Here is a 26,260-nt window from a genome sequence, read left to right on the forward strand (position 1 = left end):
TGTTCCAAACCCAAGCTGTGCACTGCAGACTGTCCCTGTTGATAAATTTAGTCCTAATCATTATGTTGCGAGATGTGGTCCAATCTCTAAACCTTGCAGCAGATATGGGGCAACTTGGACGTGAACATTGTGGTTTGTTTCTGATGTACATAGTAATGCATGTCTAGCTCTCACACTGTTTTGCATAAAGGGCAACCTTTTTAAGAGAGAGGATGTAGATCCATATGCATGTGTATATACCTTTAAGAAGCTATCCAAGGGCTTGCACATGTTTATAAATACTGAGCACATGCAAGTCAGACTGCCATTTTGTAGTTAGCTGTTAAGATGTGAACATGTATGTAGGTAAGCTCTGTTTAACTAGTTTGTTCATATTTAGAGATGCTGCTATCCATCCTACAGAAAGGTGCCAAGCTTTCTAATTATTTATAAGGGGTAATTTTCAAGCCCTATTTCTTAATCACTTAGTGTCATTCAGTGACTGGTGTTATATAACTGCTTTTCTCAATGTCTGAATTCCACCCTCTTTCTGTACATTTGCATTTTCACAAAATTATACTGATTTTAATTCTTGTTGGCTTCTGAAGGTTTGCTTACTTCACTTAAATGTTCTATTCTTATTTCTTTCTTTCTTTCTTTCTGTAACTTTTCTTGCATTTGTCAGTAAACGGGTCACTCACTGATGTATTTCTTTAGCTATTGTTTCATGCATGAAAACGCTTCCATACAGATCAGTCCCTTTGACTTGTGACTAAACAATTCAACCCATAAAAATATGACTACAGTTCCTATTATTTCTTTCATTTCCTGGTTTCAAGATTCATCACACTATAGACTTGCAGGTTGATGGTATGACTGTGATTAGCTTTACTACTTGTAACAATACACTCACACTCTGTCACAATGAAGATATGGACTCTACATTTTTATTGATGAAACAAACAAAAAATTAACTCCTGGGATTTCCTCCTCTGGGAATACTATGTACTGCATGTCATATAAGCAGTCTGTGACATTTGCTGCTTTTCTCTACTGGACATGAAACAAAAAAATATGTCAAGCATTTGCGCACCATGTAACAGTGTGATGAAGATAAGTCTGCGAGTTGCCTTTGATGGCTTTGTCACATGGCCTGGGTAGTAGCTGGAAAGGGTCTAGTGCCACCCAGCCAGTTAACAAACAATAAACAAAAATTGAAAACATGTTATGGGAGCAAAGAATAATGACATACCTGTGTAGATGCAAAGCCTCCACTAGAACCCTGCTGTTTAATGATCCATTTCACAATGGGTACTACATTGTCAATGTCTGCTGCAGACATATTGGCTACAGAAAGCATAGCATGCAGGACATAGGATGTCATCTCTACTTCTACTGAAGGAGCACGATACCAACAAATTTCGCATGCCTTTTCTGTGGGCTTTTTAGGACGCTCCCAGTGAACAGTTCCATCTGGAATAAAGAAAACATCGCAATCAACTCAACAAACATACTGTTTGTTTTGCCTCACAACTACTGATGGAACATCAAAATGTACTCATTGAATACAACCCTGCAGATACTCAGTTTAGGCTAGACTTAAAGTCACATAAAGAATCCTATACTTAAACACAGCCTCACTCCCATCAGAGGGTTTTACATCTTCTCATCACTTCTCACTATTTCATTTCCAACTTCCCTTACTAACAAATCTCTTCCCCTGTTCAAATGTTCTTTTCTCCCACCTTCTTTTTTCTACAAATGTACTTAAGCCTTCTTAAATACTTGCTTTTCAAGATTTATTGAACACTATGCTCTCTTTGTCTTATAAAATCTTCCTCTCCTACATCCTGTACATGGCATAGGAGGAAAACATTTGTGTTAACATGTCAATGTTTTCTTGTTCTAGCTTCCTTACTGAAGCATTTTGAACCAGGTTCTGCTGAGGTGCATTATCTCTGGGATGTTTTCCAAAATTCCTGAGGCTCCAAGACAAATCTAAGTACTTTTTTCATTTATTTTCACTTATTTTATTGCATTTGCACTTGCTTGTCATTTTTATCTGTGCCTTATGGATACTTTATCACATTTGCACTGTTTTAAAGCAATTTAATGATTAACTGAATTTCATTACTTTTTAACTGTATTTCATTCATATTTACTGCAATTCATTTCTGTTTAACTGTATTTTACTGCATTTCATTACTGTTTAACTGTATTTTCGCATATTGCGAGTTCTGTTTTTGTCTGTAAGTGGTTAATTTATGCTTTTCTGTGAGTTTTACTGTGTTCTTAACCCTTAAATTGAGTAACACAGTCTTGATACAGGTTTGCTGCAGCCAAAGCTGCTTGCTTTTGCCTTCTGTTTATCTGGCAGTCATCTTGTATTTGTCTTCTGTGTTCCTGGCAGCTATCTTGTGTTGGTAGGGGCCTATCTTCTCTGCTAGTAAGAGTAGCAGGGCTGCCTGGACCTTGTATGGCACAAGCTGATTGCTAGAGAAAGCAGGGGCTAGTAGGATTGGCAAGATTTCTGTATTACTAGAATCTTCTATTATTTCTGATATTTAAACCCCACATCTGAGCTGGTTTAGGCTTGTTTGAACAAGGCTCTTCTGAGGTGCATCATCTCTGGGATGTTTTACAAAATTCCTGAGGCTCCAAGACCAATCTAACTGATTTGTCATTTTTTGCACTTTTTGCACTTGCCTATCATTTTTATCTCTGCCTTATAGCTAGTTTATCACATTTGCACCATTTTAATGTAATTTACTGATTAACTGCATTTCATTACACTTTAACTGTATTTCAATGCTATTTACTGCAATTCATTACTGTATAACTGCATTTTACTGCATTTCATTACTGTTTAACTGTATTTTTCCTACTATGAGTTCTGTTTTTGTCTGTATGTGGTTAATCTATGATTTTCTATGATTTTTACTGTCTTCTTAACCCTTATATTGAGTAGCATAGTGTAGATACAGGCTTGCTCCATCCAGAGCTGTTTGTTTTTGCCTTCTGTGTTCCTGGCAGCCATCTTGTGTTTGCCTTCTGTGTTTCTGGCAGACATCTTATATTTGTAGAAAGCCTATATTTTCTGCTAGTGAGAATAGCAGGGTTGCCTGGGCCTTTTCTAGCACAAGTTGATTGGTAAAAAGAGTGGGGGCTAGCAGGATTGGCTAGATTTCTGTGTTACTAAAATCTTCATTTTCTTGTGGTATTTAAACCCCATGTTTAAGCTGGTTTGGGCTTGTTTGAACCAGGCTCTGCTGAAGTGTATCATCTCTGGGATGTTTTACAAACTTCATGAGGCTCTAAGACCAATCTAATTGCCTTTTCATTCATTTTCACTTATTTTATTGCATTTGCACTTGTCTATCATGTGATTTATCACATTTGCACTGTTTTAAAGCAATTTACTGATTAACTGCATTTTATTACTGTTGAACTGTATTCTATTGCTATTTACTTCTTCTTCTTCTTTTGGCTTTTTCCCGGTTAGGGGTTGCCACAGCGGATCACCTTGTCCACACATTGATTGGCAGTGGAGTTTTACGGTGATGAGTTGCCAGCCTGGCGCCCAACCTTCCACAGAAGGCACACACACATGCACACCTAGGGCCAATTTAGAGTGTCCAATCCCCCTGCAGCATGTCTTTGGGATGTGGGAGGCACCGGAGGAAACCCACGTGACCACAGGGAGGACATGCAGACTCCGCACAGAAGGCACCCCAGCCAAGGATCGAACCGGAGAACCTCTTGCTGTGAGGCAGCAATGCTAACCACTGCACCACCATGGCCACCCTATTCTATTGCTATTTACTGCAATTCATTATTGTTTAACTGCATTTTACTGCATTCCATTACTGTTTAACTGTATTTTTTTCATAGTGTGAGTTCTGTTTTTGTCTGTACGTGTTTAATCTGTGCTCTTCACCCTTAAATTGAGTAGCATAGTCTGGATACAGGTAAGGTCACCAACCATCCCATTATCAGCTGGAGACTCATGGGTTGAGCTACCTCATCCCACTTCCCACTTTGTAAAGCAGTGGAACTTTAAAAGTCCTGCTTTTCAATAATGTCACATCACAGTAGAAAAAACACAATTACTGACACTTTTTTCACAGCAATTCTGTTACGACACCAATGGTGATAAACCTAGGCCTGCAGGCAGAGTTGTCCCCTGTTAGGTCCGGGTGTTGTAAATTGTGCAGTAATTGGCTGCAACTCATAAAGGGGGTGGAGATTCAGCCAGGAAGAGGCCTAAAAAGATAATCTTTGTAGGGCTGTTCTTGGCTGAATCCAATCTCCACAGTAAAGAAATAAAAAACACAATAAAAGATAAATCCCATTTTTTTATTAGTAGCTGTATAAGTGCTAATAAAATACCACTCTACAGCCACAATCTTTAAACTTTTCTTTTCATGCAAACATAATATTGTAAATTCTTTCTGATATGCTATCTTTAATGTACCTTGCATGTGAACTGTCAGTGGATTTCCAATTAAGTAGATGCTTATGAGTGATGTACCTAACCAGCTTAATGTAACAGAATGATTTAAAATGTGCTGCTAATGGCATTCTGGTATTGGAACACAATCTGGTATTGGAGCATTGAGGAGGATCAAGGATTTGATCTATATAAATTTTTCAGAGAATAAAGCTTGTAAAAAAAATTGTTAATTTTTCACCAGTATCTTTTAATTTCAACACATTCAAAAAATATATGTTCCCAATCAACTTTCACATCTAATTTACATCTCCAACAAGTGCTTCTAGTTTTAGATATGATTTCTATTTTATGTGGTGTATAAAATGATCTGTGCATATATTTCCAAGAGAACAATTTCCATTTAATTGAAGATGTAGTTAGTTTACGTGATTTTAAAATTAATTGTTTATCTTCTTCACTTGGGGATTCTTTGTTTAGAATCTCAAAATATTTCCAATACAATTCTTTAACATATTGTACCTCTAATCGTATTGTTTTATATGTTTTGGATAATATATTATTGCTTTCTGTTTTTTGCTGTATATAAATCATTAACAAATCAATAAACTGTGGGATAAAACTGTTTGTTGCATTAATTATATTCTTGCTTCAGCATATTGTACACAGTTTTAAACATATAACCATAATTCTTTCTCCAAGTTGAATTTATCTAGTATATATAGAGAGGATAAAGCATTCTCTTTGTGCATCAGTTGACACCAGTATATTAAGTTGTTTTCTTTAAAGCTTTTCAAAACCAATTGGTTGGACGGTATGATGTTGCTTTGTGTATAAGCTATTGGGAAAATGAGAAATAGCCATGCTTTATATGAAGGATTTTTTGTTTGAAAAAGGTCTCACTGTTTTTATTGTTATGTTAATTATGTCTAAATTAACTCTTGTGGCAGAATTATTTAAAAATTCTTATTTTAACAACCAATACATGGAATTATAAGGAGATATAAATTTATTAGGGTGTGTCAAAAAGGTAGATTGAATTAAAAATATCAAAAAATGGATTTCCATTTAGCAGTATAATAGGGATTTGACCATAAAATTACTGTTTTGATGACAGATGCAATAGAATATAATTTGAGATCTAGTAAACTAATACCCCCATTTGACCAGTCTCTGACATGGTTATTTAGTGCTATTCTCGGTTTATTTGGGAAACCATAGAATTTTAAGATTATAGAGTTACATTTCTTTATAATAGTTTTGGGTGGAGGTAAAGAAAGAGATTGTACTACATATACAATTTTTGGAAGAATAATCATTTCAATAATAGAAGTCTTTCATCCATGGTATAAAAGTATTTATTCTAATTACTTATAAGGGTTTCTATATTTGCTAGACTAGACTCATAATTGACATCTATTATCTTTTTGATGTTTTCTGCAATAACTATTCCTAAATACTTTAACTGCAATTCTTTAACTATATATTTCTTAAACTCTTCATGTATATCTTTATTATCATAATTTATAGGCAAGATTTTTGTCTTATTTTCATTGAAAATAGGAAAGAAAGCAGCAAGATCACCACAGCTGGGAGCATAAATTTAATGATAAAGTAAAGGAGATATGCACTTTTGCATTCCAACACAATACTTCATCAGATCTAAAAGCACTATTAAAAGGTGCACATATATACTAAAACACAATCAGACAATCAATGTAACAAGCAATGAAATTAATAAACACAGAGGCAGCCAAATGGCATTAAATTAACAATTTCCTTCCTTTTAAAGCTGGTTTAATGGAGACAGAGCCATTTAGACCAGGAAAAATGTCTCCAAGCAATCTCAAGATCCAAAGTAATTCTGCTCTTTCAGTGTGTCCTGTTACATCACCCCCCTCCCATTGATATACATGCATTGCAACACTTCAAAGGAAATATCTATGTCCAAAGTGTTCCATTATATGTTTGGTTAAGGCATTCTTACTATTCTTCTTCTTCTTTGTCATAGAGGTGTCTGTGTATCCTGTTTTTCAATCACTTGTTAGTTTTGCCATCACAGAAACTGGAACATGAGTTACATGTCATCAGATAAACTACATTTTCAGTTGCGCAATCTGCATATACTGTAGGTATGAAGGTGAAATCTAACCTAGGGTGTATAAAGGTCTGTATGTTGGAAATGGATGCATAGGCACAACAACATTTGCAAGGAAATGTGCCTTTCCTATCTGAAAGGAGTGGACCCCCTTTTCTGAATGTCCTCCCACATAATTGTCTTTTTAAGTTTGGAGCATTCCTATAAAAAACTTAGGAAAATGACCCAACAAACTCTTAGTCTTTTCATCGGTGACAAGGAATTTCAAATTTTTATGTATAACACTGCATATAGTGTCAATGTCAGTAGTATAACTAAGAACAAATCTAAATCAATCTGGCCCATATCTAGATTCCACTGTGCCCCTAGTTGTATTGACATGATCAGAGGAGTAGTATGGTTTATATCTATCATTGTTTCTCCCATCCTTTATAAGTGCACTATGGTTATGTAACATATCCCTATTATAGCCTCTCACTAAAAAGTTCACTCTCATACTATCCAGAGTGTCATTAAACTTATTATCATGTGTATTTAACTTAGATGCTTGAGCAAATTGTCCTTTGACAATGTTTGGATAAATATGTCTTGGATGTATGCTATCACCAGCTAATAAATTATTCTTCCAGCATTCCTTGTGATGCAAAGCCATATTTATGTTACCCGCATTATCAATAACAGTTGTTACATCTAGAAAGTCCACTCTTGATAATGAATCTGTCATGGTAAATTTTAAAAACCTAGTGGTGGAGTACAAACAGGTTATTAACAAGTCTGCTTCCTGGTTTTCCTGGTCTAAATGGCTCTGTCCCCCTTGAAACAGCTTTAAAAGGGATGAAGTTGTTAATTTAATGTAATTTGGCTGCCTCTGTGTTCATTCATTTCATTGGTTGTTACATTGATTGTCTCATTGTGTTTTAGTATATATGTTCACCTTTTAATAGTGTTTTTAGGTCTGAGGAAGCATTGTGTTGAAATGCGAAAGCACTCATCTCCTTTATTTTATCTTTAAATTTAAGCTCCCAGCCATGCTGATCTTGCTGCTTTCTTTCCTGTTTTCATTGTGTGTTGCAGTTTGGATTTTTGAAGATGTTTGGGCCTCCTTTGTTTTATAGGATTCACTTTAGTTTCATTGAAAGTGAGTCCCAATTTTCTTTGAAAGTCTTCAATTAGAGTAAAGAGAGTTGTGAGAAATTTACTGTAATGTTTTAAAGCCAAAAAGAATATAATCAGCAAATAACTGAATTTTGACTGTTAAATCTTTATTCCTTGACACCCCTTTAATGTCAGTATGTGATCTTATAAGATTAGCAAATGGCTCAATAACTAATGTGAATAATAACGGCAAGAGGGGGCATCCTTGTTTAGTTCCTTTTGTTATTTTTATTGGTTCTGATGTAAATGGATCTATTTTAACATATGCTTGTGAATTTACATATAAATGTTAATGAGTCTTATGAATTTATGAGAAAAGTTGCTTTCTTCTAGTACTAATGAGCGGTATTCCCAATTTACAGAATTGAAGGCACAATTACTATCTAGACTAACTATTGTTAAATTTTCTTTTATTTTATTGGCCAGATCAATTAATAACATTATTCTTTTTATATTATCATATATACTTCTATTCAGTATAAAACCTGTTTGATCATTATCAATTAAGGAAGGAAGGAAGAAACTGATTTAGTCTGTCTGTATCTATAGCCATAAATAATTTACAATCGACATTCAACAAAGAAATTGGTTTATAAGAAGAGCATTTTATTAGGTCTTTATCTGACTTTAATATTGGAGAGAGTAGGTAATAACCTCAAGATGGGGGGACTGTTTCTAAATTCTTGACCATATTAAAAACATCAAGCAATATGCCCAGAGAATCTTTAGTGATTAATTTATAAAATTCAGGGATAATATCATCATTTCCAGGAGCTTTATTTGTTTTTAACTTTTTAATATATGATTTTAACTCAGAGATATAGATAGGTTTATCTATGATATTGATCTGATTGATATTTAATTTTTTAGTATATTTCTTTATGATTTTTTTTATTTTATCATTAGTATCTATTAACATGTTCTCCTCATTTATTTTTGTAAAACAGTCCTTAAATTCTTTTAGTATATCGTCTAAGTCCGAAACTTTATTTTTGGAAGGTGAAAATATTTCTTTAATATGACTGGACTTGTTATATATTTTAGTTCTTATAGCTAATTTATGCATATATTTTGGGATGACTGAATGCCTAATGATTTTCATACTCTGTAAATTTATCTTTGTTTTATTATTTAGTATTTCTAAATATTTACTTTTCAATTCATTTATCTGTTGTACTTTATCTGGGTTTGTATTTTGACTATCAAGTTGTAGTTTATCTATTTTCTCTTGTAGGTCTATCAAATCTTTATGACATTGCTTTTTCTTATAAGCATACCAATATATAGTTCTGCCATAAATGTATGCTTTGAGGGCATCCCAGATGGATATCTTAGAGGTATCTTGAATGTTATTAGATTTTAGAAAATTTCCCAGGTCTTTCTGTAGAAATTCTTTAAATCATTTTAAATTAGTTATATATGCTGATATGCGTCTTATTGGATCTCTAAAATTTTGTTTTATAATGAGTTGGCAGGTTATTGCATTATGGTCCGAAAGTAGACATGTTACAGTCTTTACCCTATCTAAACTATTTTTTTTAAATCCATGGATATATATATATATATATATATATATATATATATATATATATATATATATATATATTCTATCAATTTTTGCTTGCATTCCATGTCTTTGAGAGTAGTGTGTAAAAAAGAGCAAATCCGGGTCTGCATAATCTTGTATGTCTTTAAGATGTACTAGGTCTATAAATTTTGTAAGTTCTTTAGCTGGTGGAGATAGCTTTGTTTTTTTTCCTGGAGGTTGAGTATTCTTTGTTTGTTATACAATTGAAATCTCCTGCAATAATAAGACTTCCTTTTGATTGATTTATGATTTGTTCCATTTGTTTCTTTACAGCTATCCCAGGAAACCAATATAGATTTATGAGTGTGTAATTTTTTTTATTAATTTCTAATGTAACTTAACACATTAAACCTTTCTCATTCATTGTAAGTGTTAATTATTTTGGGTACAGGGATGGTGTTTTTCCATAATATTGTTACACCTCTTCTTTTTTGTGTATTATGTAAGCTTGAGAGTACAGTGTATAATTTGGAATTAAGTCTATTAATGTCAGTTTGTAACAAGTGTATCTCTTGTAAAAAAGTAATTTATGAATTGAGTGGTCTTAAATATCTAAATAGAGTCCCTCTCTTACAGGCATTATTTAGGCCATTTGTATTTAATGATGTACAATTTAAGTTTGTCATTATGTTATGCCAGTAGTGTTTAGATTTCTTTTTTTATAGTATTTATACTACATGTATTATTTTAATCACTCCTCTATATATTGGTATCTTGTGTAAGATTATGTAATCATTGACTAAGCTTATGTATTCATGAGTTATACGAATGATTATTATAGACACCCTGAACCTTGAACTATCTCCTATTAACTGTAAACATAACATTACTCTAACTTCCCCTTTCCCCTGGAGTCCAAAACTGCCTGCTCAGATAGTACTACTTTCCAAGCATTTTCCTCCATTTAAAATAAGTAAAGAAGGACTAACCATCAGTCTGCTACAAAACTGAAGTTATTCTTAATATTTTGAATAAGAAATAACAATATATATCATCAATTCATTCTCTAGGACTTACAATAGCTTTTTTTAAGTTTGAAAATAAGCCTTTTCCATCATAGTTTATCAACATTGTATTATTAAAAGTAAATACATTAAGAATCTACAACTATATCACAATATGAAAGAGGAAGAGTGTGTGTTTTTGTTGATTCTAGGTTACATTCAGCTTGTTAAAGTTCAAGTCTTCGCTTTCAGTCATATTTATACTTCTTAATATTTGACTGTTTTTTTATTTTGTCTTTACCTCTTTCTTCTCTTCACTTCTCTCTCCATTTTACAATCTCTCTCTTTAGTTGTTGAAGTGTGAGAGAACTATTATCAAAATTCATATCCAATTCATATTACATTTGAAATCTAACTAGTTATAACATTCTTACTATGAATAATATGAATTTAAGCATACAAATAAATAGTTTAACCAACAACTTAATGTTAATACAACTTCTTGAATGTTTAAAACTCAAATTCTAAGAAAATATTTATGTGCATACAAACAGAACTCTAAAATATAGGCAGTGACATATCAGTGAATCATTATTTAACTAAGTCAAATACTAAACTTTCCTCAGATGACATTAATAGATTAGTTATTTAAAAGTAACATAATTGTCATTGTTATATACAACACAATGCTCATTAAATGAGATGTTGTGTCAGCATTGACTTGAATGTCAGTTCTAAACTTACATCTAAATAATTCTGAGATTCATTCCACTTACATAACTTTCAGTCTGAAATGAAAGGACTAGTCTCAGAGCATGTTTGTTAATTCAGTAATATAACTGAAGAAATGAGTATGTGGTAGTTCTATCTATTGTGGAATTATTAAAATTGCCAACTACTTTCTCAGTTTTAATACCTCTGAATTCCATTCTTCTTATAAAATACTTATTTCAAGAGTAGCAGTAGGTTACCAGTGGTTTTTAATGTTAAAGGTGTTAGGAATGGCTATTTTACATTTCTGTATATTCAGCTTTATATACTACTTTCTGTTTAGGACTATTTGTCTGCTGTGTTTTATTATGTTACTGCATCCTTTGGTCTTCAAATCCTTTGTCTATGTCATAATGTGTTTTTAATTTATAAAGTAGTAGGGAGAGCTGCTATGACATATAGGATCAATATTATGTTATCGAAAAATGAAAATGTCGAACGGCACAACAGCGAAAGTGCCGAAATGTCGAGGGTCCATTTTGAGATTGCAGTACAGTGAAGACTGGAAAATTTGCCCTTTCCTCACTGTAGTGCGATCTCGGAGTTGAAATATATATTTAGTAGGGTGGTGTGGGGGAATACTGAATTCGAGTTTCGGCATTTTCGCTCTTGTGAGCATTCAACATTTTGCGTCTTCGATGTTATGATATAGACGCAACAGATAATGTTGCTTTGACTTCCTTATTTGATAATAAAAGGATGATATGGCTTAGCTTTACTTTAGCTTTTTTACATTCACTGTTTATTCCTGCAGTTCTATGAAGCCTTTTGTTTGCTATGTGTGTAGCCCATTCTCCACTGTCTGGCTTCTCCCAGTGCTCGTGCTGTTGTTTGAATACAGGACACTATTGTCAGCATAGTCAGAGCTTCATCCCTCTACACCACATGATTGAACCAGAACCTATGCAATATTACTAACAAATCTTGGGCCGGATTTATGAAGGCTTGCATGGAGTCTAAGAGTAGTGTAAGATGGCAGACAGCCAATATGTCTGCCGAGCGATCCAGCAACAGCCGGCAGGGGCGTGCATGAGAGCTTCTAAAGCTACTCTAGCACAGACAGTGTTATGTTATGCAAATTACCTCATTTGCTGCTGAAAGCTATGCAAATTAGGTAAATTTGTGATCCAGGAAACACTAACCTGTCCATGGAAGAGTAGTGTTATTTGCAGAAATGTACTCAGTTGGTAACGGATCACCATTCTGCAAATAGCTAAACAGAGCTATGACAGCTCCAAATAAAGGATGCATCCAGTTGAGGAAGCATGCCAATGGCCAAATATAAGGCCATTGGCATTTTTATAGGTTGAAAAATAATAAAAATTAATTTTTATTTTTTTCCCCGATCTCCGATGTTTAAGCATAGTGCTTTAAAAACCAGAAAATAATTAAAAAATAGCCAAAAATAGGCATGTTTAATAAAAAGATTATTCTGCCATGCAGGTGAATGGCAGGCTGAAGACAACATGGCTACTGAGTAGTGGTTGCTAAGGGGAGAAGCTCAGTTTGAGAGATGTAACCAAGCATTAGTAGGCAATCTTATGCAAATGAGGATAAGGATAGTGAATCCCAATTTTCCCTGGTATATGAGCCATGTCCCTAGAGTGTAAGTGTAGGAGTAGGGGAGTAGTAGAGTAGAAGATAGGTGACATCATGAGGGGGTATGCCTGAAAGACTGTAAGCTTATTGGAGCAGAGTGGCTTGTGTTTGCCATGAGTTGCTCAGGATTGCAAGAGGCGTGTCTACAGTTGTCCTAGCTGAAACCCAGAAACCAAAGATGTACGCCGTGGATATATCTGAAATTTCTTGCAAACATGCTAACACCGTGTGCACGCCTGTAAGCCTGTGTAAGCCTGTGTGCATGCGTGTGCACCTGTCTAAGCCTGTGTAAGCCTGTGTGCGTGTGCACCCGTCTAAGCCCATGTAAGCCTGTGTAAGCGTGTGTGTGCACGTGTGTGCTCATGTGCGCATGTTTGCATGTTTTTGCGCTTGTTTGCATGGCGCTGCCCCTTGTGGAAACAGAAAGGGAAAAGGAAGGAAAAGAAGTAGGAAGTTAACCAAGGAGAACTAGCAGAGCTGCCAGGTGAAATATATCAGAATCAGCCAATTACACAGAGAGGAGACTAGCCCAGGCCAGCCCAGCACTTTAAACTCTGCAAACACCATTCCCCCATGTTTTTTCTCAAGAACTCTGCAACACTGCAGTATACAAAGAGTGAAAACTTAAAAAGCTTAACTCAGACAAAATGTTAGGGGCTGCTATTGCTATCATAAGTCAACATATGCAAGATGCTGAGGGTGGTGATATTGCGAATGCTGCTGAGCAACCCACAGTGAGGAGACGGAGAAGAGTGTACAGACCCAGGGTAACCTACCAGGGGCTATATGAGCTGGAGATAGTGGAGCGCTATAGAGTGGACAGATACCTCCTTCAGCAAATTGTTGAGCTGTGCCAGCCACACCTCACACACAGAACCAACAGAGGGGAACCCATCCCAGTGGATACCAAGGTATGTGTTGGCCTATGAATACTAGCTACAGGTACCTTCCAGAGACCAACTGGTGATATGATGGGGGTTTCACAGGCATCAGCATCGAGGGTACTGCATCAGTTCCTGTATGCCATGTCAGCACGTCAATGAGCATGTATATTTCCCCAATTCCCATGAGGCATTGGCCAGCAATATGCGTCTTTTCCACTAAATATCAGAATACCCTGAGGTAGTGGGTGCAATAGACTGCACGCACATACACATCAAAGCACCACCCAGTGACCGGGGTAGGGTCTACATCAACCACAAGGGCTTCCGCTCCATCAACTGCCAGTTCATGTGCGATGCCCAGGGCATAATAATGAATGTGTGTGCTGGCTACCCTGGAAGCTATCACGATTCCCACATCTGGCATCTGACGCAGCTGTACCAGAGATTTGTCAATGAGGACATCCCTGAAAGTCACCTAGTGGGGGAGGCTGGATACACACTGGAGCCGTGGCTGATGACACCCATCAGAAATGCACACACACCCGAACAAGAACTGCATAATGAGGCACATGCACAAACAAGAAACATAATCGAGCATGTGTTTGGGATACTCAAGTCACGGTTCTGGTGCCTGGACACATCTGGTGGAACCTTGCAGTACTCACCAACTACATGTACCCAAATTGTCATGGTATGTGCCATGCTACACAATATGATGCTGCGAAAACAGCTGCAGCAGGAACAGCATGGGGCAGGGCCAAACAGCTCCCCACCATTGCCAAGGCCTGCACAGGTACAGTGTGACTCAGAGGAGGAACAACCTGAGCCTGCCCCAGTAGGCAGAAGGAGGCGTGCTCAGTATGCCTTGGCCTTGGCAAAGAGGCAACGCATAGCACATACACTGACTCAGTAGGAACCCTGGAAATGAGACCTCTCTCTGACTCGCACATACAATAAAAGGGATGCCTAACTTGACACTACCTGTTTTCAAACATGTATAGGGAGTGTACTATGTGCATCCAACATAGGCAGCTCTGCAGCACCACCTGAGGCATGATTGCCCTGTTTTAAGCAATATAAAGCAGTGCTAAGCACATTTTACCACTATTTAGCATATTTAAGCACAATTGAGCGGAGCTGCGCACCGTGCAAACTAGCTGAACATTGGGCAATGTTGGGCAACGTTGGGCAATGTTGGACAATGTTGGGCAATGTTGGGCAAAGTCAGGTAAACACACTCATACCTGCTTTACTGTTCCTTAACCAGTCAGGTCTTCCCAGCAGGAAAATAAGAAGCAGTGACAGGGCTCGAACTCAGGATACTGAGTACTATAGTCACAGTACTGAACCACTAAGTCATGACAGCATTTCACTGGCATAGACACAGCAGGACAATTGTAAACTAATGCAAATACAAACAAATGCTGTATCATGCCCTCTGAACTTCCCCCCAGGCCTATGCAGACAGATAACAGCAGGTCAGGCAGTGTGATGTGGGTTGGGTAGGCTATGAAGTCACAAAATAATATATGTGAAATTGGAAGCTAAGATCTGTAGTACAGTAGTATGCCTCAAGCCATTACGATAGGCAACAGTACAGACTGAAATGGAGTACCTGACATAGCAGTGCTGGCCTAGCAAATGTGTATAAGTGTCAGGTGAACCCCTCATCCTATGTACACCCACAGTAACAATTAGGTGTGCCCCCCCGGGTAGAAATGTACAAATAATAGCTGTCCCCCCTGTATGTAGAAATGTTGATAAGTCTATGCAAAGTGACTCATGGAAGCCCTGCAGGCACAGTGTGCTTCCTGCTGATGTACAACACAAAGGTGAGCCCTGAATTAAAAACCAACTTGATTTTTCACACACATATAGTATATATGTCCATACTGGGCATGCTCACACACTTAAACAAATTTAGCAAATTTCAGTCAGCAACATACTGAAAGGTCATACTGGGTGTGCTCACACACTTGAATAAACAAAGCAAATGTCAGTCAACAACATACTGAAAGGTCATATTGGGCATGCTCACACACTTAGGCCATGTCTGAGTACAGCAGTGGGCCACACATATCTGGCAGTTGCAGTTCTTACCCCAGAAACGTGTCACTATTCACCAATCCTGCCTTGCGCACACAATTATTTGAAAACAGACTCATATAATATATTGGACTACTGTCATAATCAAACTATGTACTACAAGTACTTAAGTTGTTCAAAGAAAGTGAAAATTCAAAGAAGATCAATAAATCTCCAATCAGTATCATCAATAAACAATGAGCACTCCTAACATTATCCAATCCATGTTCTGGCAAAATTATATATCAAAGAGTCCCTAGAGAACCATGAAGCTTTCTTTCGCTATGTCATAAATATCAATGTAAACTCATATATGTTCTGAGTCAGTGTAAACTGTAAATGGCTGACACTGCCAACATCTTGTCAGACAGGTTCATACATATTTACCCCCTCTCACTGACAAAAGGGCCCATTATCATACCTGGAGATTGTGAAAACCCAGAAATCACATATACAATGGTTAAACAACTCTTTCCAAACCTAAAAACACGGCATCTATGGGATGACATGGTTTCCCTAGCCGTGTCATATGTGAACTCCAAAACAAACAGACCCTGCAACTGAACAATCTGTTGAAACTCACCCTCTGTACAGGATATAAAACTGTTGAACGGGTTACAGAAATGTTTGGCACACTCCACAAGTGTTGGTGCACAACAGACCAGGGGAACTATTGTCTTAGAAGCCTATTAAGCCTACTTTGCAAGGCCATGGAGTCTATCATGATGGAACTCATAAACAGAGCTATTGGGAGCCTATAAACACCCAACCCTACCCATTTTGGTTTGGTCATGGGCAGATCATGGTTCCCAAACCTGCTAGCTAGACTGTTTTCAAGGCAGTCACTCAGGACATACATCAATGAAATGAGCTACACACTAACCACATAGACCTTGAAAAGCCCGTTTTCAACATCCCAGACACATGTTGTATCCACAAAATCAACAACCTGTGCATAAATATGTATGTCATCTGATGGATTGACAAATGGGGCACAGATAGATCCCACAAGGTAAGAATTGTGGTCTCCTGTTCAAGCTGGTAACAACTGCTGTCCCCCATGGTGCAGTCCTGAGACCCCTCCTGTCTGGTGTATACTTTTCAGAAATACAGTCAAACACACGAGGGCTATGTTTAGCAAAGAAGTTGTCATAATCGATGTTTGAGACAACAGAGACATCCTTAAAAAGGGTCTCAGTCAGACAGATGTGGTGTCATAATTATGGCCTCGAGCTACAGTCGTACAAATACCACATAGGTGCCAACACCCTAAATATGGAGTTGATAATAAGGGATCTATGGACACATGTGGATATTCATCTCTACTTCCAGAAACACATTCACAAAGTGGTTAAAAAGTCATGCTAGGTGTTCCCACAAACTGCCAAGGTCTTTGCATGTAGGTCAAAGGAGGTTCCCTGTACTCATCAGTCATCAGACCTGTCAGAGAGTACCACAACACAGGTGCAATGAATCTGACTAGGCACCTTCAGCAGCTGGAAAGACCACTGAAGTACCTCAACAATAGGATTACTGGCCTCAAACAGTTGCTCCATGCAACAAGACTGAACTTAACTCATTCTGTACTCTGTTGCATACTGTCTACTCAGGAAATCTCTGCACAACAGACAGGTCCATGTCCAATGCAGAATAGATGTACATGCGCTATCTGAAGTAAACCCAAACTCACTGTACCACATGCTCTAGGGATATCATCATCACAACATTAAATAGAACATGTTGGAGGGATACATTATTAACTCACAGACTTCCCTTGCTTTGGAACAGGCTCCCAACCGACATTAAGCTTAGTCCCTCACTGACACTCTTCCAGAAAAGCCTTGATGAGTGTATGTGAAACTGAACTGTCACACCATGGATCACTTCATCAGCTCTACTACACAGAGGCCTAGGGAACTTACTCCATGGGTGGTGATAGCTACACACTCTGGCCATACTAATATATGCCTTCAGGCAGATAGCCTATTACCTATCTATGTACCTATATATATATATATATATATATATATATATATATATGTATGTATATAGGGGGAACACAGTATAATAAGCCAAAGATGGATGGGCAGAGATGTGTGTAAGAGGGTGACCATGACAGGGAGCCATCCAGGACTGTCCCACCCAGCACACATCCCAATGGCACGAAAGACATGAGGTGCACATCTCTCCCACTGTACATAGCCACTAGTATCTGTAAGCATTACAGTGTATGTGGTCTATGTGCCTGCTCTACAACATGACTGTACAATGAGGTACACATCTACTATCTGTAGACATGTACCTGTCACATAGGTTCATAGGTATGTAGTAGACTCCACGAAGGCATATATCAGCCTACGCAAGTTGTGCAGCTTTCACCACACTATTGGGTAGTCTCCCAAGGCCTATTTCTAATGGTCAGTACCCTAAGCCCCTTTTTAGTGTGGCTGCTGATGTGATGTCTGGAATGAATTGTCTGTTTCTCATCCACTCATCAAGTTTCCAATTGAAGAGTGTTAATGAGGGGTTTTGTCTGATGTACATCGGGACTCTGTTCCACAGTAAGGCAAGTGTCTGAGATGGTACTCTATCCCACCAGCATGTTGTATTCAATGTTGTGATGAGGTTCATATCCCTGGAATGTGTAGGGCAACTCAATGTTGTTATCTGTAGATGGAGCATGTTCAACAGTTATGTGTTGGACATGGATCTGTATGTTAGGCAGTGTGTGCCTCTGAGTATGTGGTACGCAACGAAGAACAGATTTAGTTTTACCAGTTGTGTTGCATACCACAACTGTTTGAGGCCAGTAATCCTCTTGGTGAGTTACCTATGTGGTCTCTACAGCTGCTGGATATGATAAGTCGAGTACATCCAAAATGGTGCACTGTACTCAATGATGGGTCTGATGATGTAAGAGTAGAGTGCCAACACTACCTCTCTGGATACTGATGCAAACCCTTTGCTGATTAGGTGGGCCACATAGGATCTCCCAATCACTTTGTCAACATGGTTGTCAAAGGAAAGATGACTATCCACTTGTGTCCCCAACTCCCTTATTACCTTGCCATTTTTAAGGGGGTGACACCTATGTGGTAGTTTGTGGGTATTTTGTTTTCAACAAAGAGGATCACTATGCATTTTTCCACAGTGAGCTTGAGGCCATGATTCTGACATCACACATCTGTCTCATAGAGACCCTTCTGGAGAATATGTCAGTCTTATGGGGAATCCATTATGGCAAACGCTTTTCAGTTCCCAGCAAACATAGTCAACCACAACCCTCCTGTATTGGCATGTACATGTGAGAAGTCTATACCAAACAGGAGGGACCCCAGGACTGAACCCTGGGGGACATCAGCTGTTACCAGTGTAGAGTCTGACATGTAGCCAGCAACTCATAATGTGTGGGATCTATCCGTGAGACAGTTTACAATCCATCTTGTGATGTATGGATTCATGGCCAGATTGGTGAGTTCATCTATGATACCTGACTGGGGAATAGTGTCAAAGGCCTTAGCGACATATAGGTAGGCTGTGTTGATCTCATTTCAATCATCAGTAGCCTGGGTAACTGTCAAAGAAATCATCCCAGTTCAGGAGGCGTGTTCTGCATTTGACAAAGCCAAACCGGGTGTGCTCAACTGTGTGAAGGTTCCCAGTCTCTGTATTGTTGACTTCCATTATGACTGGCTCCATTACTTGCAGAACGCACTTGTCAGGCTCATAGAGTATGATTGCCAAGGGCTTTTTGTGGTCCCACCCCTGTGGAGTGTGAAGAATGTTGCTGTGCAACATTCTATGGGTACATATCCTGTAGAGAGCATGTAGAGAGAGGTGTAGGTATCCTTGATGAATATGGATACATCCTCACCCCATGTGCTATGATTCAGGTTCTGATGCTGGAAGGTATGGAATGAGTAGTATCCTGGTAGTGCTGATGTGCTTTCTGGAGCCTTGAACTAGGTTTCTGTTACTGCACAGATATCAATATTCTCCATAATGAGAAGTGCCTCGAGTGTGTGCATCTGGAAGCTGAGACTTCTGGTAATGAGTAACATTTAGCTCACTTCATGGTTATTTGTGTTGGTTACGGGGTTTGGTTTGTCCTGCATGACCAGGGTTCCACACTTGAAGTCAGCGCCTCGTTGGTCCCATCTGACCCTAAGCTAATTACCTTACATATCCACATTCTGGAGCCACACCCACATTAAGGAAACCATGTTAAAAAATGTCTCCTAAGCCAACTTCATGCTTCTTAAGACAGAATTGCTGAACTGCAAGACACCCATGCAGATGGACAATACAGTGACGACTACTGAATCATTCCCAATTGCACTTTATAAGCACTTACATGACTGTATGCATTGTGCTATCCCAAACAGAACCAAGACGCTATCCTCCAAGAAAAGGAAGCCAATCTGGTGTTCCCCTGCCATAAACAAACTGCACAACAGAAGGAATAAAATGTTGCAAAAGAGGGTAAAATCCCATGAGTGGAGGAGCTCCATGGTCAACATCTGTAAGAAGCTGTGATCCCTGAAAAAACCCTCCAAAGCTAGTTAGGAAAACAAAATCGACACAGATTCTAAAGACAACCACAAAGCATTCTATAGCTATGTCAAGAATCTCAATGGCAACATTCAGATCTGCTCTGAGTTACAGCACAATGGCACTAAATATACAGACCCAACTGATATTGCCAACATTCTTGCAGATAGGATCAGTGCTAACTTTACCTCCCTCTCACCCATGAAAGAGCACATCTTTATAATGGAAGACTGCAAAGTTGTTGTCATCACAGCTGCACAGGTAAAAAACACTCTCCAAAGCCAGGAACACAGCATCCATGGGACCAGATAACTTCCCAGGCTGTGTTCTACACAAACTACAGAATGAACAGGCACCACACCAACATACCATGTTTAGTCATAGCCTCACCTCAGGCTTTGTGCCTGCTGAATGGCGCACAGCAACGGTTATCCCACTACACAAGGGTGGAGACACCATGGACCCCAGGAACTAGCACCCCATTAGCCTGATGAGCCTGCTCTGCATGGCCATGGAATGTATCATCATACAACTTATAAAAAAAGACATTGGTAATCTCCAAACTCTGGACCACAACCATGTTGGATTTGTAAAATGCAGATCATGTCTCCTAAACCTGATAGAATTTATTTATTTTTTTATTTTACATTTGTTGACCGGGCTAGTCCAACTGGATATATTTCCATTTTCAGCAGAGGCCCGGGGAGAAAAGCTCCACATATAGACAAAAGGATACATCATGAGGACAAATGACATAATACACATTATTACCTATATCTAAAAACATGAAAAAAAAGTGAAAGAACATGGAAAAGGAAATGTAATAAGTTAACCGAAAGAACAGCACTTAACTTTCTAGCGAATCTAAGCAACATAATGTTGAACATTCTAACATGTTTTAATACCAAGGAGGAAGTATAAGAATAAAGAAAGAGAAGCAACAATAGAGAGAGAGTAGATATAAATAGACATATGGTAGTTAGAGAGAGATTCAGGGCCATAAAGATGAACGATGATGAGGAGCAGTCTGTAGAGGTAGAAAAAAGAAAGGTAAGGGAGGAAGCAGAAGGGACAGACGAGTAGGGAGAGAAACGAGATTAATAGATGGAAATTATTTTAGTCAGGATTAGAGCAGGGACACATCCAGTGGCTTTTAAGGTAACTTCTGAGTTTTTGTTTAAACAAAACAGTGGAAGCAATGGAAGTAAGTTCAGAAGGAAGTTGATTCCAGTGTTTTCCAATGGTATTTGAAAAAAGGGAATCACCTGCTAGGTTTTTAGATTTGGTTAAGGTAACTAGCAGTTTGCTAGATGAACGGAGGGAGTTTAGATTAGAGTAGGGGATGAAGAGGTTGGAGAGTATAGGTGTGTTGTGAGGTTGGTAAAATGCTCTATGAACAAATGTGAGTTGGGAAAGATGTAACATGTTTGATAGTTCAAGCCAGTTAAGTTGCTGCAGATTCAGACAGTGGTGCATTCTGAAAGGTTTACCAGTAACAAATCTAGCTATATTATTGTACGTGGTAGATAGTTTAGAGAGAATATTTTTCTTGAGGTTAGTATAGATAGGTGAAGCATAGAGAAGAGTAGAAATAAGATGAGAGTGGGCAAGGGTAGCTTTGGCTGAAGAGGTTAAGAAAGTTTTAATTCTATAGAGAGAGACGAGTTTTCTGTTTACAGATTTAATGGTATTATTGATATGACAATCAAAGGTGAGGTTGTTGTCAATTGTGACACCTAGTAGTTTGGTTGTAAGGTCAGGTGATATAGTAGTTCCATTGTTAGAAATGATAGTAAAGTCTAATGTAGGGGATCTGGTAGTGGGTTTAAAGAGTAAGAGTTTGGTTTTTTTAGCATTTAGAAGTAGGCATCGTTTTGAGAACCAGGTTTCAACTTTGGAGAAAACAGCTTAAGTATTGATTTGTAGTTCAGAGATGGATTTAGCAGAGCAAATTAATGTGGAGTCGTCAGCGTATTGTATACAAGTGGCCTGGGGAATCGCTGCTTGTAAGTCATTTATAAAGAGGGTGAAAAGAAGTGGTCCAAGAATAGATCCTTGGGGGACCCCAAGTGAGATAGGGAGAAGGGATGAGAGTTTGTTATCCCAAAGAACGGCTTGTTTCCTGTTTGTAAGATAGGAATTAAACCAGTGGACAGCCTTAGATTCTAAGGAGAGAGATTCAAGAAGTCATTGAAGTAGTCACCAGAACTGTATACAAGGGTAAGGTGGTTTGCACAGCCTATGTAGATCTTGCCACTGCTTTCAACACCATCCCCCACTCTGGAATTATAGATAAACCCACTAAACTAGGTATAAATTGCTGTCACAAGATGGGTTACCAACTGGCTCACTGACAGAACATACACTGTGAAAGTAGCAGACTCCAAGTATGACTTTGGAACAGTGACAAGTGCAGTACCACAGGGTTCAGTCCTGGGTCCTGTCCTGTTTGGTATCTACTTCTCTGAAGTAAACTTTAACATGGAAGGTCTGTGGCTAATGAAGTTTCCAGATGACTGCAAACTAGGAGCCATAACTGTAAATACTAAAGATGTGGACATCCTACAAAAGGGCCTCACTGAGACAGATGCCTGGTGTCAAAGCCATGGCCTCAAGCTTAATGCCAAAAAGTGCATTGTCATCCCCTTTGGTAAAAACTCTGTAGCCATGAACTACAACATAGGCGGTAGCATAAGAAAAAGATGTTGGTAAGTCAGCTCCAAGGGCTAGGCACATGCAGGTACAAAAATTCAGGTAACTGTAGGTTATAGTCCAATCCAATGTACTTAATACCAGAAGTTATAAAAACACTGCTTTATTCACCAAGACAAAATAAAAGTAAAACACTGCACCAGCGTTTTTCGTTCTGATAAATATCAGAACTTCTTCAGACAACCAACAACACTAGTTCAAAGCATTTTAAAACAAAGCACTAAGTTAAGGCAGATGTCAGTAATTACATTAATTGCTGTATCCCTTGTATTTAAAGCGATACACTCAAATAACTTCTTTTATGTAATACTGAACCAGAAGTTTTTTTAAAAGACTGACCAAAATTGTCACTTATAAAATTTAACATTAAAAACATGAAAAGAAACCATTATTATAATGTTATCATGTCATATCTAAATTCTTCTACTTGCATCTATACTCTAAAACTACACACAAGTACTACTAAAAAGTCATATATAATAAAACCTTAAACTATGCTGATACTAGTAAGTATTGCTAAATACTGCTTACTTACAAAGCTGTGTTTTAGTTCTAGTTACACCTTCAAGGGCATTCAATGACATACACAAACAACAAAAAGAAAATGAACTATCTCAGTAAACTTTTTATCTTTAAAATACATGAAATTGAGCAACACTCATTTAACCCTGGGTCTCTGTTTGCAGCTAAACGAAGCTGCCACGCTAATTCTTTCTTTTCTAGTTCCAATTTTAAAAATTGGTCATTCACAAAGCTAAAATCCGCTAAGTCTTTCACAATTTGGTCTATGACCATGAACGAAAATACATGGCCTGGGTACCTGGCACAGTGTCTTGCCAGAGCATTATCGTTTTTACCCTTGCTAATTGCGTATAAATGTTCGTACATTCTGTCACGCAAATGTCTCTCCGTCTTTCCTATGTAAAATGATGGGCACTGCCCACACTGTGCCAGATATACAATAGCCTTAGAGTCACATGTATATGATCCCCTAACAGAGTATGTCGTTGTTCTAATAGTAAATTGATCTGAGGTCATTAAATACTTACAATATTTACAAGCACCACATTTTCTCGTCCCATTTCTATTTTGTTTTTATGGTACCTTCATTTCAAGTACTCTTTTCATATTAATACCTCTTTTGAATATTATTATGGGGTTAAAGTTCAAAATATTGGCAACATTCCTGTCTAATGTTAAATAACTCCAATATTTTCTAACTACTTTACCTATTTCAGCTGCCTCTGGGCAATATGTAAATATAAAAGCTGTCGCAAAATTCCTATCTGTCTCGGTGCTATTAGGACTAGTTTGATCCATGTTTCCTATACCATCGGTCACTGTGTTGTTGTTGTTAAGACCTGTGTCAGTGGCCAGGTCTAGTGTTATAGTCCCTAAGTCACTTCCCAAAATAGGTTTATATATCCCTTTATCCCTTTTATCCTTTACTTCCTGGAAAATTGTATTTAGGAAGGAAGCAGGATAACCTCTCCTTATAAACATAAGGTATAGCAGGTCACATTCTTCTTCAAAGTCATCTTTCAAGGTCACCATTTTTGCCACTCTCACCAGTTGTCCCTTCACAACAGCTTTCTTTTGGTGAAGGGGGTGCATACTGGTGAAGTGGAGAAAACTGTTGGAATATGTGGCTTTTCTATGTATTTTGGCTGAAAAGTGACCCCTATTTTTACTCAACTCCACATCCAAGAAATTAATGATATTTTCTTGAAAATTCCAGGTGAACTTTAAAAAGGTAGTTGTAGAATTAAAGAAGCTAACAAGAAGATCCGCTTCTTTTTGGTCTCCTTTAAAAAGAATGAAAATATCATCCAAAAATCTTTTGTAACTAATAATCTGGTTGGCCAAGTGGCTATTGAAAACGTAGTTATTTTCCCAATACGCTAAAACCAAGTTCGCAAAACTTAATCCCACTGGTGACCCCATCGCCACACCTACTTTTTGGACAAATAACTTGTTTTCAAATGCCACAAAATTATTCTTTAAAATAATGTCAAGAAGTTGTTCTACTAAGTTACATTCATTATCGTTAGCCCCTTTAGCCCTGATGTGTTCCACTACCCATTCTACCCCCAGATCATGTGGAATACAAGAATATAGGTCACTGACATCCACAGTTAAGAAATTTACTGTGTTATCAAAAGTCATGGCTTGCATACTCTGTAAAAATGACCACGAGTCCTTTAAAATTTGTTTTTCTAAGGACACAAAATTCTTCAAAATCTTGTCCACAAACTTGGCACAAGGGTACGTAATTGATTGGCGTGCGTCAACCAATGCTCTAAAAGGGGGGTTCATTACATTTTTATGCAATTTTGGGATCCCAAAGATTTTAGGGATCCGTGGTGCCAACATGGTTAAATAACTGTGTTGTTCTGAGGTACCAAAAAAACAAAATAGAAATGGGACGAGAAAATGTGGTGCTTGTAAATATTGTAAGTATTTAATGACCTCAGATCAATTTACTATTAGAACAACGACATACTCTGTTAGGGGATCATATACATGTGACTCTAAGGCTATTGTATATCTGGCACAGTGTGGGCAGTGCCCATCATTTTACATAAGAAAGACAGAGAGACGTTTGCGTGACAGAATGTACGAACATTTATACGCAATTAGCAAGGGTAAAAACGATAATGCTCTGGCAAGACACTGTGCCAGGTACCCAGACCATGTATTTTCGTTCATGGTCATAGACCAAATTGTGAAAGAATTAGTGGATTTTAGCTTTGTGAATGACCAATTTTTAAAATTGGAACCAGAAAAGAAAGAATTAGCGTGGCAGCTTCGTTTAGCTGCAAACAGAGACCCAGGGTTAAATGAGTGTTGCTCAATTTCATGTATTTTAAAGATAAAAAGTTTACTGAGATAGTTCATTTTCTTTTTGTTGTTTGTGTATGTCATTGAATGCCCTTGAAGGTGCAACTAGAACTAAAACACAACTTTGTAAGTAAGCAGTATTTAGCAATACTTACTAGTATCAGCATAGTTTAAGGTTTTATTATATATGACTTTTTAGTAGTACTTGTGTGTAGTTTTAGAGTATAGATGCAAGTAGAAGAATTTAGATATGATATGATAATATTATAACAATGATTTCTTTTCATGTTTTTAATGTAAAATCTTTTAAGTGAGAATTTTGGTCAGTCTTTTAAAAAACTTCTGGTTCAGTATTACATAAAAGAAGTTATTTGAGTGTATCGCTTTAAATACAAGGGATACAGCAATTAATGTAATTACTGACATCTGCCTTAACTTAGTGCTTTGTTTTAAAATGCTTTGAACTAGTGTTGTTGGTTGTCTGAAGAAGTTCTGATATTTATCAGAACGAAAAACGCTGGTGCAGTGTTTTACTTTTATTTTTTCTTGGTGAATAAAGCAGTGTTTTTATAACTTCTGGTATTAAGTACATTGGATTGGACT

General features: G+C 37.6%; 1 protein-coding gene across 3 annotated transcripts in view; it reads right to left on the bottom strand.

Moving 5' to 3' along the window:
- The window catches only part of LOC122808802 (alpha-2-macroglobulin-like), a 476,844-nt gene that overhangs the window by 133,014 nt on the left and 317,570 nt on the right, over positions 1-26,260 (bottom strand). For all 3 annotated transcript variants that reach the window (XM_044079853.1, XM_044079854.1, XM_044079855.1), the window contains one exon: positions 1,232-1,452. In XM_044079853.1, coding sequence (XP_043935788.1) covers positions 1,232-1,452 — 221 coding nt within the window. The remainder of the gene's footprint in view (positions 1-1,231; positions 1,453-26,260) is intronic.

The sequence above is a fragment of the Protopterus annectens genome, chromosome 8.part0 (assembly GCF_019279795.1).
Source record: "Protopterus annectens isolate FY-2018-M chromosome 8.part0, PAN1.0, whole genome shotgun sequence".
Lineage (NCBI taxonomy): Eukaryota > Metazoa > Chordata > Ceratodontiformes > Protopteridae > Protopterus > Protopterus annectens.